The sequence below is a fragment of the Balaenoptera ricei genome, chromosome 2, assembly GCF_028023285.1.
Source record: "Balaenoptera ricei isolate mBalRic1 chromosome 2, mBalRic1.hap2, whole genome shotgun sequence".
In the NCBI taxonomy this organism is placed as follows: Eukaryota; Metazoa; Chordata; class Mammalia; order Artiodactyla; family Balaenopteridae; genus Balaenoptera; species Balaenoptera ricei.
This window is the reverse complement of record NC_082640.1, coordinates 79530753-79548672: the sequence shown is the minus strand read 5'-3', so window position 1 is coordinate 79548672 and position 17920 is coordinate 79530753. Positions and strand designations below refer to the sequence as shown.

General features: G+C 35.8%; 1 protein-coding gene across 2 annotated transcripts in view; it reads right to left on the bottom strand.

Annotated features, from left to right (window-relative positions):
- Positions 1 to 17920, bottom strand: part of MNS1 (meiosis specific nuclear structural 1) — an 88854-nt gene that overhangs the window by 12969 nt on the left and 57965 nt on the right. For both annotated transcript variants that reach the window (XM_059913220.1, XM_059913219.1), the window contains 3 exons: positions 17026 to 17242; positions 16817 to 16924; positions 1623 to 1880 (listed from right to left, as the gene is read on the bottom strand). In XM_059913220.1, the coding sequence (XP_059769203.1) occupies positions 1623 to 1880; positions 16817 to 16924; positions 17026 to 17242 (583 nt within the window). The remainder of the gene's footprint in view (positions 1 to 1622; positions 1881 to 16816; positions 16925 to 17025; positions 17243 to 17920) is intronic.

The following is a 17920-nucleotide window of genomic DNA, read 5'->3' as shown; positions in this document are numbered from 1 at the left end:
CTGTCTTCTTTTATTCATTTTGTATGTATTTCCAGATAAATCCACATAGTTATGTCGTAAAGGTATTGCACACTAGTAAATCCCACACTACCACATTCTACAAATGTTTACATTGTACATTTAAGAAATATATTCTTAATATAGTGCTATATATAGTCGAGTCTTTTGGGTATCTAGACATTATTTTCTTTTGCTAATTAGAAGCTACCAGAATGAGCTTTTATTTGCTTTGGTTCCCTCACCAACACTCAGCAGAATGCCTAGCAGATCAGTATCTGTTGATTATAAGAATATCTTGAGATTTCTTTTTGTCTACCCCTGCAGGAAAGATCAGCATTATGATATTAATTTAATAATCCCAGCTCTGCCACTTACTTGCTGTGAAACCTTGGGCAATACATATAATCTCTCTATGCCTTAGTTTCCACATCTTTAAAATGGGGGTAGTAATAGTACCTAACTCACAGGGTTGAAAGTTAAAAGTTATTACTTTGCTTTTAATGAGTATAGAATAGTGAATGACATATGAAAATGCTCAATAAATGTTAGTTATTATTACTACCACTTCTATTACTACTTAAAAATATTTGCCATATGCCTAATCTGTACTTTTCATATTTAGAGCTCTTTATCTTTTCAAAACACTTACACATTTTCTTATTTGGTTCTTAAAGTATTATTTCAGTTTTACGGATGAAACACAAATAGACAAATCAATGTGTCCAAAGTCACAAACCTAGTTTCCTCACCAATTCTTAAATCCACACTTCCAGCTAAGAAATCTTCCCCTGGGCCTCAAAATCAATGTGGACAAAATGGAATTATATACTCCACTCCCTCAAAATCTGTTTTTCTTTGTACATACTCTTTCTGTAGCACATCACCCACCACTCACTGAAGATGGAAGTACATAATAGCATTATTTATTAGTAGTGGCCTAATTCTTCTCTCAACTCTCCAGAACTAATTGGTCACCAAGCCCCATCAACTCTACCTTCCTAACACCTCACAGATGGATCCCTTCTCTGTTCACATGGGTTTTCATCACCTATCACTGGGATAACTATAATAACTTCCTTACTGATCTTCCTGTCTCTGGTCTTACTCCCCTCACATCTGTCCTCAACACTGCTACCTGAGTCATCTTTCCAAGTGCAGATCTTATCATGTAGCTTTCTTAATTCTTCAGTGGGTCTCCCTGGATAAAGTCCACCATTAAAATAGCAGCCAGGGCATTCATGATCTGTCTCCTCTCTGCCATACCAAGATGTCCATGTCTGTATAATTATCATCACATGCACCTGATATATCTTTATAATCATTGTTTTTAATGTGTTTTTCTTAACCAACACCAAAAACTCATAGATGATATGGACTTAGTCATATTTATCTTTGTGTTCTCAACACCAACCAATGTCTAACACACAGAAAGCATCAATAAATATTTTCTAGATTCATTGATTAACAAGTGGTCAGAAAATTTATATATCATATGATTAGTAAATGGATATCTAACATCTGGCACATAAACGGTTCTCAGTTAAATGTTTAGTGGATAAATAAATTAGCTGGTTGCTATTCAATAATTACCAAAAAAAAAAACCCAAAATACTTTTCCTTACTTTGTCTGCAAGGAACTGGTTGCGACGCTCTTCAATAAGTTTTTCCACAGCCCTCTTGTGTTCTAGTTGCTTCATTCTTTGCTTCTGAGCATTCATTAATTCTATTCGATCATCCTCAGCAAATTTCGCCAGCATAGCTTTTCTAAAGATATCCTCTTCCTCTTTTGCAGCCTGAAGTACTAGTTCCTTCAAGGCCATTTGTTCCATAAAATTTTGCTTCAACTCCTTTTGCTTTCTCAATTTCTCTTCTGCTTCTTCCTAAATCACAATACATATAAAAGTTAATTCAGTAACTATTTCTTTACAGCAGATTTATAAAGATAGGGTAGGACAGAGTTTGATTAAGCTTAGTGTCACAATATGAAATAAAACTGAAAAATTAAGCCTTTTCAAGATAACACTTTGCCCCATCCTTTAAAAACTAATAGTCGGGCTTCCCTGGTGGCGCAGTGGTTGAGAATCTGCCTGCTAATGCAGGGGACACGGGTTCGAGCCCTGGTCTGGGAAGATCCCACATGCCGCGGAGCAACTAGGCCCGTGAGCCACAACTACTGAGCCTGCGCATCTGGAGCCTGTGCTCCGCAACAAGAGAGGCCACGATAGTGAGAGGCCTGCGCACCGCGATGAAGAGTGGCCCCCGCTTGCCGCAACTAGAGAAAGCCCTCGCACAGAAACGAAGACCCAACACAGCCAAAAATAAATTAAAATAAATTAAAAAAAAAAACAAAAACTAATAGTTACACAAAGTACATTTACCCTTGGATTGCCTCCTATTACTTACTTTACATTTTAATTAATATATATTTACCACCTTGTTTCTGTAGTCAGAATTAATGCATTAACTTTGAAAAGAGCTGATATAAAAATTTTTTGCATATCTCAGTTTATTAAATCTGTCATCTGTATAATTTGTACCAACTATGAATCATTCTAGAAACTTGCGTTCAAATCACTGACATATTTTTCAGAACAATAATCTAGCAATGACAATCAGAAGTATTTCAGGGAAATTCAAATTTACCTGAAGCAGTTAAAGTCCTTTCCTATAAGGTTTAATTTCCCCAACATTTTATTATGAAAGATTTCAAAAAATACAAAGAATTTTACAGTCATCACCCATTTTTGCTTTATCATCTATCTATTCAGTTAGGACCAATGTAAATTTTAAATCATTTGCTAATCTAACCAACTTCGCTCAATTCTAATACAAGCTCCAGGTAGGCCAGAATCTTCTAAGCATTCAAAATATTGCCTTAACAACACCCAGATGGCCAAGGTTCTTACCTACAGATAACACAAACTATAAGGGATTTACTATAGGCCATCAGGTGGCATACAGAACTTCCAGGAAGGCCAGGGAACCAAGCTGCCCTCCCACTGCTCAAGTCCTATTATGGTAACTCTGCCTATGGTAACTCTGACTGCTATCTCATTTTGCTCACTTCGATCTTCACACCTTGAAGTGGGGGTGATGACTGTTGGATATAACATGGTTCATATGAAGAATTCTAGCTAAAAGAAGAGAAATATAGTTTTAACTTTAGTCTTTATAATAAAGACAAACGAATTTAAAACGGGGTAGGATGTGGTAGGAATAGGAGTGGGTTTTAAGTGAGCCAATCTGCAGTATCAGTTACAGCAACTTTGTTCATTATATTGATCATTCAGCCTCTTTTTCTTCATTTATCCCTATCTAATCCTCTTTTCAAATCCTACCCCCTCCATAGTCTTCTCTAATCACTCTAACTCAAATTTCTCTCTCTTTGTGAGCTCTTATACCATTTAATGTTCCATCATTTAATTTTATTCCATATATACATGCCTCATCTCCTCACTAAAAATAAATTCATAGATGGCATATCTTATTTTCCTTTGGGATGCTGGGCATGTAGTGATTTTATAATATATAGTTTGTGTTTATTTGCCATATATTTCATAGAAGTCAAAGGCTCACTTAAGGCAGAGATGCTGTGTCAGTTAGCTTTGAATTCCTCCAGAGCTTATCATAATACTTTGCACAGAGAAATTCAGTACATATTGAACTAAATGAACTGTTGACACTGCCTGGCAACCATCTCCCACACAAATTTTAGTTTAATCCAATGGTGAAGACATCTGGCTAAAGAACAGGGAAGAGTTTGGCAAAACAACACACCATTTATTATGTTTTTTCAACTGGAAAAGTGTTCATGTACTCTGATGTGTCTGGATCAGGATTATGTAGTTACATAATATGAACTGTATAATTTTCCATCCTTTTCTGTGTTCTAAAACCCATTATGTGGTTTGAGGAATAGCTGTTCACTGAAGGTTTGAAGTAATTTGCTGTAAAACTACTCTGAAGCTGGAAACTTTTTAGAGATATCTTAGTCTGGGTTCTCCTCTGAAAGCAGAGCCTTAAACAAGGACTTATATATAGATATTTTACCAGGGAGGGAATCTCAGTGGTGAGGGACAGAGTAAAACAAGGAAGGAAGAAAAGCCAACACAAGGGTACATCACTGAGCTGGTTACCACCTCAGACAATGGAGGCTTAATCCTGCCAGGACCCTGTGAGGAATGCATGGAGCACCTTTTAGGACCTTCCCAAAGGCCGCCAGGCAGAGAAGAATCTATCCCTCAATTTCTGTCCACTGTGGGTTGAGGGATGCCCCAGAGGATGTTACCTCCCTGCCCCCCCCCAACACCCCTACACTTTAGGAAGCCGTCAGCACAGAGTCCATCTAAGCCCTCACAACTGTTCCCCACAGCTGTCACTGAAATCAGAGGTGAGACTGAGAAGATATGAGGCAGGGCACAAAAATCTTGTGATAGAGGAAATATCCTTAATAATCTTATTTTGTCTAGTTTTTCTACATTTTTTGAAATCACTGTATTTTTAATGCAGAAAATTGTGCCATTGAGATTTTCATTTTATTAGTAGATAATTGAATAACACTTCACTATTTTTCTAATCTCTCTTTATAGACCCTTTATTCCTTCAAATTTTGTTTTCACCTTTTTTTCTTTATTATGTTTTGCCAGAGTAAAATCTTTTTCCCCCCAATATTAAGCAACTGGATTAATAAATGCTAATGTGTTCTCCTGATTTTTGGTTTATTTCTACTTATATCTTTATTATTTCCTTCCATATTCTTGCCTCATACTTGAATTTATATTGTTTTCTCAGTTATTGAGTTGGTTGCCTACACAGTTTTTTCCAATATTTCTCATTTAATAATTAATTGCCTGATAGATTTTTATAGGTCATAATCTCATCCTCTGAATTTTCTGCAAATATCCTCTTCAACCAATAATAATTGAAAAGAATGTTTTTAGATTTTCAGTTAGTAGTTTAAAATATTTGTTATTAATTTCTAGTGATGTTTAAACACCCTTTCCCCTTGTATTATTCCAGTAAATTTTCTTTGGTGATCTAACAGCTTTTAAAGTTACGTACTTCAATACAATGTTACGTGGAAGATTAAATGTTCATTCTGTTATACCTCCCTTGGTGATTATACCTTTTATCTGTGGTATCTGGGATTCATTTGATGTTCCACTTACCTAGTGATAACCCTGCCTACCTGCTTCCCATTTGGTCATATATGCCTGTTATGCCTTCCTCCATCATTTTATTCTTAATGCTTTTGGGTTTATTTGACATTAGGTATCTATAAGTGGATTACATTAAGATTTTTTTTAAAAGAACTGGACACATTTTATATTCTTACATGCAGTTAATTAAGGATTTACATGAAATGTTTTGATATTTTACATGGTATCTATTTCCTCCTTGTTAAACTATCTAAAATAATGTCCCATTTTTATATAGCTGATAATATTACAAATAATAGTACTAATAGCTATAATTTATTGTATACTTGGCTATTCATATATCTTGTTTTACAAACTGTTCAAACTTTTGGGAATTCCCTGGTGGTCCAGTGGTTAGGACTCCACACTGTCACTGCTGAGGGCATGGGTTCAATCCCTGGTCAAGGAACTAAGATCCTGCAAGCCATGCAGTGTGGCCAGAACAAACAAACAAAGTGTTCAAACTTTTGGCTCATTTAAAAAAACTGGGGGGCTTCCCTGGTGGCACAGTGGTTGGGAATCCGCCTGCCGATGCAGGGGACACGGGTTTGAGCCCTGGTCTGGGAAGATCCCACATGCCGTGGAGCAGCTGAGCCCGTGCGCCACAACTGCTGAGCCTGCGCTCTGGAGCCCGTGAGCCACAACTACTGAAGCCCGCACACCTGGAGCCTGTGCTCCGCAACAAGAGAAGCCACCGCAGTGAGAGGCCCACGCACTGCAGCGAAGAGTGGCCCCTGCTCACCACAACTAAAAAGAAAGCCTGCACACAGCAACGAAGACCCAATGCAGCCAAAAATAAATAAATTAATTAATTTTTTTTAAAATGGGTTTTTTATATTCTTTTATCAAGTTCTGAGTGTTCTTTATATATTCTGGATAAAGGTTATTTGTAAGATATACATATAGGGAATATTTTCTCCCAAACTGTGGCTTGCATTTTCATTTTCCTAACAATGTTAAGAAATTATTAATTTTTTTTAAAAATTTATTTATCTATTTACTTTTTGGCTGCGTTTGGTCTTCGTTGCTGCATGTGGGCTTTCTCTAGTTGTGGCGAGCAGGGCTACTCTTCTTAGCGGTGCGCGGGCTTCTCATTGTGCTGGCTTCTCTTGTTGCAGATCATGGGCTCTAGGCACGCAGGCTTCAGTAGTTGTGGCTCACGGGCTGTAGGCACGCAGGCTCAGTAATTGTGGCGCACGGGCTTAGCTGCTCCGTGGCATGTGGAATTTTTCCGGACCAGGGATCGAGCCCGTGTCCCCTGCCTTGGCAGGCGGATTCTTAACCACTGCACCACCAGGGAAGTCCAGAAATTATTAATTTCAATGTAGCCAGTTTATAAACTTTTTTTATGGCTCATGACTTTTTTATCCTTCTAAAAAAGTTTTTGCCATTCTCAAGTTTATAACAACCTTCTCTTATGTTTTTTTCTAGAAATTTTTTAGTTTCAGCTTTTTTGTGTTATAGCATGATAGAATATAACAAGTGTTGGCAAGGATGTGGAGAAATTGGAACCCTCCTGCATTGGTAGTAGTAATGTACAATGGTGCAGCCTTTGTGGAAAACAGTTGGGCACTTCCTCAAAAAATTAAACACAGAATTACCATATGACCCAGCAATACCACTGCTAGGTATTTACCCAAAAGAATTTGAAAAAGATATTCAAACAAAAACTTGTACACAAATGTTCATAGCAGTAACGTTCATGACAGTCAAAAAAAAGGTGTAAACAAACCAAATATCCGTAAACTATCGAATGGATAACAGAATGTTACATATCCATGCAATGGACTAGTATTCAGCCAAAAAAAAAAAAAGGAATGAAATACTGATACCTGCTACAAAATGGATAAACCTCCAAAATATTATTCTAAGGGAAAAAAATCCCAATACAAAAGATCACATATTGTATGATCCCACTTATATGATATACCCAGAATAGCCAAATTAATAAAGACGGAAAGCAGATTAGTAGTTGCCAGGGTCTAGGAGAGCACAGAAAGGACAGTGACTGCTTATTGCAGGTATCCTTTTGGGGTAATGAAAACGTTTTGGAACTAGACAGAGATGATGGTTGCACAATATTGTGAATGTACTAAATGCTGCTTTAAAACAGTTAAAGTAGTCAATTTTATGTTACATGAATTTTACCTGAATTAAAAAAAAACTCTTTAAGGAGAAACACACAAATATGTGGTTAGAGTCATCAGCGATCCTCTCTCCACAACTGATATAACAACTAGACAGAAAATCAGCAAGGATATAAAAGAACTCAACAAAACTATCAATCAGTAGGATCTAATTGACATTTATAGAACATTTCACCCAAAATAGCAGAATATTCTTTTCAAATGTTCACAGAATAAATTTAAAGGAAATAAAATCATATTGAGTGTGTTCTCTGATCACAATGGAATCAAACTAAAAATCGATAATTTTAAAAAAACACAAAAATTTCTGGACATGTGGGCACTAAGTAATACACTTTTAAGTAATCCATTGGTTAAAGAGGAAGTCTCAAGAAAATAAATACATCAGAGTTAATGAAAATGAAAACAAGACATCAAAACTTGTAAGATGCAACTGAAACAGTTTTGAGGGAAATTTATAGCACCAAATGCATACATTTAGTAAAATGCATTTATAGCATTAAGGGCATGCATGTAGGAAATGTCTCACATCAATAATCTAAGCTAAAAACAAAACAAAACAAACAAAAAAACTACATCCTAACCAACAAGGACCTACTGTTTAGCACAGGAAACTATTCTCAATATCTTGTAATAACCTATAAGGAAAAAGAGTCTGAAAAAGAATTTTAAAAATAATAATAATCTAAGCTACTACACCTCAGGAACCCATAAAAAGGAAGCAGAAGGAAGTAAATGAAGAGCAGAAATCAACGGAATTGAAAATAGAAAACCAATAGACAATATCAATTAGGCAAAAGGCTGGCTCTCTTTAAAATATCAATGAAATTGAAACCATGAAACTCCTAGAAGAAAACACAGGGGGGTAAGTTCCTCTATATCAGTCTTGGCAATAATTTTTTGGATTTGACACCAAAAGCAAAATAAACAAGTGGGATTACATCAAACTAAAAAGCTTCTGCACAGCCAAGGAAATCATCAACAAAATGAAAAGGCAACCTATGGAATGGGAGAAAACATTTGCAAATCCTTTATCTGATAGGAGTTAATGTCCAAAATACATAAAGAAGACATAAAATTTAACAGAAAAGAACAAAAAAACCCAATTAAAAAATGGGCAGAGTATCTGAACAGATTTTTTTTCCAAAGAAGATATACAAATGGCCAACAGGTACATGAAAAGGTACTCAACATCACTAAACATCAGGGAAATGCAAATCAAGATCACAATGAGATACCTGTTAGAATGGCTATCATCAAAAAAAAAAAAAAAAAAAACCAAGAGATAATATGAGTTGGGTGCGTATGTGGAAAAAAGGGAACCCTTATCACTGTGGGTGGAAATGTAAATTGGTAGCCAGTATAGAGGTTCCTCAAAAAATTAAAGATAGAACTATCACGCGATCCAGCAATCCCACTTCCAGGTATATATCCAAAGGAAATGAAAACAGGATCTTAACAAGGTATATGCACTCCCATGTTCATTGCAGTATTACAATAGCAAAAATGTGGAAACAACCTAATTGTCCATCAACATATGAATGGATAAAAAAATGTGGTATATCTATATAAAATGGAATATTATTCAGTGATAAAAAAGAATGAAATCCTGCTATTTTTGACAACATGGATGGGCCCTGAGGGCTTTATGCTAAGTGAAATGAGCTGGACAAAGAAAGACAAATATTGCATGGTAACACTTATGTGTGGAATCGAAAAAGAAAAAAAAAATGTCAAACTCATTGAAACAGAAAGTTGAAAAGTGGTTGCCAGAGGCTGGCAGGTGGGGGAAATAGGAAGAGATTGGTAAAACAGTACTAATTTCTGGCTCTAAAACAAATAAGGTCTGAGGATCTAATGTAAAACATGGTGACTATAGTTGATAACACTTTATTGTATATATGAAATTTCCAAAGAGTAGAACTTAAAGTATTCTCACATATAAAAAAACAAATCTGTTAAGTGATAGATGTGTAATTAACTAGATGGAAGAATCTTTTTACAATGTAAATGTTTATCAAATCACCACAGTGTACACTTTAAATATCTTACAATTTTATGTGGCAATTATACCTCAAGAAAGCTGAAATTCAAAGAAAAATCAGATAAAATTAAATCCTAATGTAAGAGTGACCAAATAAATGAAGAAACAAACTATCAGTGCCAGAAATGAAACACTAGAGACTCTGCAGACATTAAAAGGATAACAGTACAAACTATTCTACACACCTAAGTTTGACAATTTAGACAAAATGGATCACTTCTTTGAAAAACACAAGTCACCAAAACTCACCAAATATGAAATAAGATAATTTGAATAACTCTATTCAGTAACTAATAAGAATATTGACAGGATGAGACAAGATGGTGGGGTAGAAGGACTTGAGCTCACCTCCTCTCACGAAAATACCAAAATCACAACTAACTGCTGAACAACCATAGACAAAAAAGACTGGAACTTACCATATAAGATGTTCTACATCTAAAGACAAAGAAGCTGCCACAACTAGATGGTACAGAGAGTGCTTTCACGATATAATCAAATCCCATACCTGCCAGGTGGGTGACATGCAAACTGGAAAATAATTATATCGCAGAGGTTCTCCCACAGGAGTGAGAGTTCTGAGCCCCACGTCAGGCTCCCCAGCCTGAGGGTCTGGCATTGGGAGGAGGGACAAGTGTACATGGAACATTCTCCAGCATAGATCACAAGCTAAGCCACAAAGGAAGCCTCAGTCAATTTAAGTAAATTGAAATCATTATCAAGCATCTTTTCTGACCACAGTGCTATCAGATTAGAAATCAACTACAAGGACTTCCCTGGTGGCGCATTGGTTAAGAATCCACCTGACAATGCAGGGGACACGGGTTAGAGCCCTGGTCTGGGAAGATCCCACATGCCGTGGAGCAACTAAGCCCATGTGCCACAAATACTGAGCCTGCACTCTAGAGTCCATGTGCCACAACTACTGAGCCCACGTGCCACAACTACTGAAGCCTGCACGCCTAGAGCCCATGCTCCACAACAAAGAGAAGCCACTGCAATGAGAAGCCTGTGTACCACATCGAATAGTAACCCCTGCTTGCCACAACTACAGAAAGACCGTGCTTAGCAACGAAGACCCAATGCAGCCAAAAATAAATTTTAAAATTTATAAATAAAAAAAGAAGAAATCAACTACAAGAAAAAAACTGTAAAAAACACAAACATACGGAGGCTAAACTATGTATTACTGAACAACTGATGGATCACTGAAGAAATCAAAGAGGAAATCAAAACATACCTAGAAACAAATGAAAATGAAACCTCAATGATCCAAAACCTATGGGATGCAGCAAAAGCAGTTCTAAGAAGGAAGTTTACAGCAACACAATCTTACCTCAGGAAACAAGAAAAATCCCAAATAAACCACCTACCATTACACCTAAAGCAACTAGAGAAAGAACAGCCAACACCCAAAGTTAGTAGAAGAAAAGAAATCATAAACATCAGAACAGAAATAAATGAAACAGGGATGAAGGAAACAATAGAAAAGGTCAATGAAACTAAAAGCTGGTTCTTTGAAAAGATAAACAAAATTGATAAACCTTTAGCCAGACTCATCAAGAAAAAAAGGGAGAGGGCTCAAATCAATAAAATTAGAAATGAAAACGGAAAAGTTACAATGGACACCACAGAAATACAAAGGATTATAAGAGACTACTACAAGCAACTATACACCAATAAAATGGACAACCTAGAAAAAATGGACAAATTCTTAGAAATGTACAACTTTCCAAGACTGAAACAGGAAGAAATAGAAAATATCAGGTTGGCCAAAAAGTTCGTTCAGATTTTCCTGTAACATTTCACGGAAAAACCCAAACGAACCTTTTGGCCAACCCAATACGAACAGACCTATCACAAGTACTGAAATTGAAACTGTGATTAAAAATCTTCCAACAAACAAAAGCCCAGGACCAGAACTCTAGCAAACACAGGTGAATTCCAGCAAACATTTAGAGAAGAGATAACACCTATCCTTCTGAAACTCTTCCAAAAATTGCAGAGGAAGGAAACACTCCCAAACTCATTCTATGAGGCCACCATCACCCTGATACCAAAACCAGACAAAGATACCACAAAAAAGAAAATCACAGTCCAGTATCTCTGACGAACACAGATGCAAACATCCTCAACAAAATACTAGCAAGCTAAATCCAACAATACATCAAAAGGATCATACACCATGATCCAGTGGGATTTATCCCAGAGATGCAAGGATTTTTCAATATCCACAAATCAATCAGTGTGATACACCACATTAACAAATTGAAGAATAAAAACCATATGACCATCTCAATAGTTGCAGATAAAGCTTTTGAAAATATTCAAAACCCTTTCATGATAAAAACTCTTCAGAAAGTGGGAATAGAGGGAACGTATCTCAACATAATAAAGGCCATATATGACAAACCCACAGCAAACATCCTTCTCAACGGTGAAAAACTGAAAGCATTTTCTCTATGATCAGGAACAAGACAAGGATGTGCACTCTCGTCACTATAATTCAATGTATTTTTGGAAGTACTAACATGCAATCAGAGAAGAAAAAGAAATAGAAGAAATCCAAATTGGAAAAGATGAAGTAAAACTGTCACTGTTTGCAGATGACATGATACTATACATAGAAAATCCTAAAGATGCTACCAGAAAACTACTAGAGCTCAACAATGAATTCGGTAAAGTTGCAGGATACAAAGTTAACACACAGAACTCTCTTGCATTTCTATACAATAACAATGAAAGATCAGATAGAGAAATTAAGAAAACTATTCCATTTACCATTGCATCAAAAAGAATAAAATACCTAGGAATAAACCCACCTAAGGAGGCAAAAGACCTTTACTCTGAAGAGTATAAGGTACTGATGAAAGAAATCAAAGATGACACAAACAGATGGACAGATTATACCATGCTCTTGGATTGGAAGAATCAATATTGTTAAAATGATTATACTACCAAAAGCAACCTACAGATTCAATGCAATCCCTGTCAAATTACCAATGGCATTTTTCATAGAACAAAAAATTTCACAATTTGTATGGAAACACAAAAGACCCCAAATAGCCAAAGCAATCCTGAGAAAGAAAAACAGAGCTGGAGGAATCATGCTCCCTGACTTCAGATTATACTATAAAGCCTCAGTCATGAAAACAGTATGGTAGGGCTTCCCTGGTGGCGCAGTGGTTAAGAATCTGCCTGCCAATGCAGGGGACACAGATTTGAGCCCTGGTCTGGGAAGATCCCACATGCCATGAGCAACTAAGTCCATGCACCACAACCACTGAGCCTGCACTCTAGAGCACATGTGCCACAACTACTGAAGCCCGCGTGCCTAGAGCCCATGCTCTGCAACTAGAGAAGCTACCACAGTGAGAAGCCCACGCACCAAAACGAAGAGTAGCCCCTGCTCACCGCAACTAGAGAAAGCTCACGTGCAGCAATGAAGACCTAATGCAGCCAAAAATAAAAAAACAAACAAAAAAAAACCAGTATGGTACTTGCACAAAAACAGAAATATAGATCAATGGAATAGGATAGAAAGCCCAGAAATAAACCCATGCACCTATGGTCAATTAATCTATGACAAAGGAGGCAAGAATATACAATGGAGAAAAGACAGTCTCTTCAATAAGTGGTGGTGGGAAAACTGGACAGCTACAAGTAAAAGAATGAAATTAGAACATTCTCTAATACCATACACAAAAATAAACTCAAAATGGATTAAAGACCTAAATGTAAGACCAGATACTATAAAACTCTTAAAAGGAAAACATAGGCAGAACACTCTTTGACATAAATCGTAGCAATATCTTTTTTGATCCACCTCTTATTAGAGTAATGGAAATGAAAACAAAAATAAACAAATGAGGCCTAATGAAACTTAAAAGCTTTTGAACAGCAAAGGAAGCCATAAACAAAATGAAAAGACAACCCACAGAATGGGAGAATATATTTGGAAACAATGCAACTGACAAGGGCTTACTCTCTAAAGTATACAAACAGCTCATACAGTTCAATATCAAAAAAAACAAACAACCCAATCAAAAACTTGGCAGAAGATCTAAAGAGACATTTCTCCAAAGAAGACATACAGACGGCCAAAAAGCACACAAAAACATGCTCAACATCACTAAAACTACAATGAGGTATCACACCACATCGGTCAGAAGGGCCATCATCAAAAAGTCTACAATAAATGCCGGAGTGGGTGTGGAGAAAAGGGAACCCTCCTACACTGTTGGTGGGAATGTAAATTGGTACAACCACTATGGAGAACGGTATGGAGGTTCTCTAAAAAACTAAAAATAGAACTGACATTTGACTCAGCAATCCCACTCCTGGGCATATATCCAGAGAAAATCATAATTCGAAAAGATACATGCAGCCCAATGTTCATTACAGCACTATTTACAGTAGCCAAAACATGGAAGCAACCTAAATGTCCATCAACAGAGGAATGGATAAAGAAGATGTGGTACATATATACAATGGAATATTACTCAGCCATAAAAAAGAATGAAATAATGCCATTTGCAGCAACATGGATGGACCTAGATATTATCATACTAAATGAAGTAAGTCAGACAGAGAAAGATAAATATCATATGCTATCACTTATATGTGGAATCTAAAGAACAATACAAATGAACTTATTTACAAAACAGAGACTCACAGCCTTCGAAAACAAATCTATGGTTACCAAAGGGGAAAGGTGGGGGGGAGGGATAAATTAGGCATTTGGGATTAACATACACACACCACTATATATAAAATAGATAATCAACAAGGACCTACTGTATAGCACAGGGAACTCTCCTCAATATTCTGTAATAACCTATATGGTAAAAGAATCAGGAAAAGAATGGATATATGTGTATGTATAACTGAATCACTTTGCTGTACACCTGAAAGTAACACAATATTATAAATCCACTATACTCCAATATAAAATAAAAACTTTAAAATAAATAAATATACAATAAAATATTGAATTAATATTTTAAAACTCTCAAAAAATAAAACTCCTAGCCTAGATAGTTTCACTGGAAAATTCTACCAAATGTTTAAAGAATTAACACCACTTCTAAACAATCTCTTCTAGAAAATAGAAGGAAATACTTCTCCATTCATTTTATGAAGACAGTATTACCCTGACACCAGTATAAAAAATGAAAACTAAAAACCAATATTCCTCATGAATATGGATGCAAAAATCCTTAACACATTATTAGAAAACTAAAATCCAGTCATATATTATAAGAAGTATACACCATGACCAAGTGAGATTTATTCCAGTGATGCAAGGTTGTTCAGTAACCCCCAAAATCAATCACTGCAATCAACCAGGCTAAAGAAGAAAAAGTACATGGTCATATCAATAGATGTAGAAAAAGCATTTGACAAAACTCAACACCCTTCATGACAAAAATCTTCAGAAAAACAGTGATAGGAGAAAAAGTCCTCAACTTTATAAAGAGCATCTACAAAAAAAACTACAATTAACAGAATGCTTTTCCCCTGATAGATAACAAAGAAAGGTGATGTCTACTCTCATCACTTTTATTCAACATAGTGCTAGCCAGTGCTGAGTTTTAGCCAGTACAATAAGGCAAAAAAAGTAAATAAAAGGTATATAGATAAGAAAGCAAGAAATAAAACTGCCCGTTTGCAGAAGACATGACTATGTATGGAAAAACAAACCAACCAACTCCTACAACTACTAAGTGAATTCAGCAAGGTCATGAGACGCAAGATAAACATTAAAAAAGTCAATTCACTAACAATGAGTATGTGGACAATGAAATTAAAACTTAAATTCCATTTACAATCACTCAAAAAACTGAAATACTTAGGTGTAAATCTAACAAAACATGTACAGGATTTGTAAGCTGAAAACTATAAAACACCGATGAAAAAATTCAAAGATGATCTAAATAGACTTGACTCTTGAACAACACGGGGGGTTAATCCACAAAATTTAGTCAGCTCTTCGTATCCACAGTTGCTCTATATCTGTGGAATCAACCAACCATGGACTGTATAAATAGAAGTATTTACTACTGAAAAATATCTGAATATAAGTGGACTCACACAATTCAAACCTGTGTTGTTCAAGGGGCCACTGTAAATGGAGAGTCATTCCATGTTCATGGAGTGGAAGACTCAATATAATGAATATGTCAATTTTCCCCAAATTGATATTCAGACTTAATGTAATTCCTATCAAATTCCCCAATGACTACTGTAGATACAGACAAGATTATTCTAAACTTTATATGGAAAGGCAAAGGAATTAGAATAGCTGAAACAATTTTGAAGACTTCAACTATATAGCTACAGTAATCAAAACTGTGTGGTACTGCTGAAGGGATAGACACATAGATCAACAGAGAAAATAGAGATCCCAGGAATATACACACAAATATGCTCAACTGTGTTTTAAACAAAGGTGCAAAAGCAACTCAATGTAAGAGAGAAAACCTTTTCAACAAATAGTGTGGAACAACTGGACACAGAGAAGCAAAATGAAACCTGACCTAAGTCTCATACCTTATAAACAAAAATTAACTGAAAATGAAACCTTTTAGGGAAAAAAAGGGGAAATTCATCAGGATGTAGGCAAAGACTTCCTAGAATTGATACTAAAGTATGATCCGTAAAAACAGAAACTGATAAATTGGACTTCACAGAAATTGAAAACATTTCCTTGGAAAACGGCTTTGTTAAGAGGATGAAAAGACAAGCTATAGACTGAGTGAAAATATTTGTAAACCACACACCTGACAAAGGACTAGTGCCTAGAATACATAAAGAACTCTTAAAATTCTACAATAAATGAACAAAAAACACCCAATTAGAAAATTGACAAATCTTCTTGATTTGTTGATATTATTGTTCAACACTATATTCCATGGTTTTCTGACTACTTATTTTATATATTAACGAGAAGGCGTATTAAAACATTCAAATATAATTATGGATTTATTTCTCCTTTCAGTTTTTCCAGTTTTGCTACATGTATTTTGAAGTTTTACTTAGGTTCATACACCTTTAGGGCTATTACATCCTCTAGATTAATTTAGCCTATTCATCATGATTTCTACTCTAACACGCTCTTGGTTGGTGTTGGTATGGTATATCTTTCTCCATCCTTTTGCTTTTAAACCATATGTGTCTTCATATATAAATTATGTTCCTTTGTAGATAACATAGTTGCATCATGCTTTTGATGCAGTTTGTGAACTGCTACCTGGGTCTAGCTTTTTTACCCAGCCTGAAAATATCTTTTAACTGTAGTGTTTATACCATTTACATATAATGTAATTATCAATATGGTTAGGTTTAAATCTATTATCTTTCTACTGCTTCATCTCAAAATGATACTCTTCTCTATGTAAATCATTCCTTCAATTTCCAAAACTTACTTTTAGTTTCTTCTTATGTATTTCTGCTTGTTCTTCCTGGTATAATTCCTGTTGCACTTGTTCTAAATCTTCACGTTGCTGCAGCATTTCTTCCAATCTCTGAGTCAGCTATTAAATTTTTAAAAAACACACAAATATGTAAAGGAATCAAATTCTATGACAAATATTTCAGAATTTCTCCAGTGTTAAAGAAATTGTTATTTTAATACCATATTCTGAAGCTGTAGCCTTTTTTCTTCACTTTCTTGAACTTTTGCCATCCGATCTTCTTCCCTTTGTTGCTGCATCTTGGCAAACTCTATGATTTTTCTGTTTTCTTCTTCCATTTCCTCATGTTTCTTTTTTCTCCAGAGAGCCTGCTCTTTCTTAAACTCTTCTATATACCTTCGAATTGTATTCACTTTTTCTAACTTTTGTTGTCTTTCCCTAAAAAGCAATAGTGAATGCAGTCGTATAGTAACAGAAATAATAATAAAATATCAAAAAATATAAGTATCATTTCCTTCAGTTGATAATGATGTGGAGAAAAATGGCTTCCCTATTTACAATTTTTTCATCCTTTCATGCAACAAACATTTTGAGTGTTTACTATGTGCCACTAAATATAATAACAGGTATGAATTTTCTCTGAGTAAACTACTACTATGCCTCTTCTCTAACCTATGATGATGTTTTATGCATCTCACTTCAGAAAGGCCACAACCTGTTTATATATGTTTCACAGCACTCTACACTTTAGCTGTCTACCAGGGAAACTGAACAGAAAACAAGTTCTCTTGATATGGGCTTACTTAAAAAAACAAAGGTTTAGCCATTGTCACTTAATAAGTATTTCTTAACTATCAGACAATTAATTATCATGCTAACAAAGATAAGTAAGACTTGGGGGCTTCCCTGGTGGTGCAGTGGTTGAGGTCCGCCTGCCAATGTGGGGCACACGTGTTTGAGCCCTGGTCCAGGAAGACTGCACATGTCACGGAGCAACTAGACCCATGTGCCACAACTACTGAGCCAGCGCTCTAGAGCCCGCGAGCCACAACTACTAAAGCCCGCACACGTAGAGCCTGTGCTCCGCAACGAGAGAAGCCACTGCAATGAGAATCC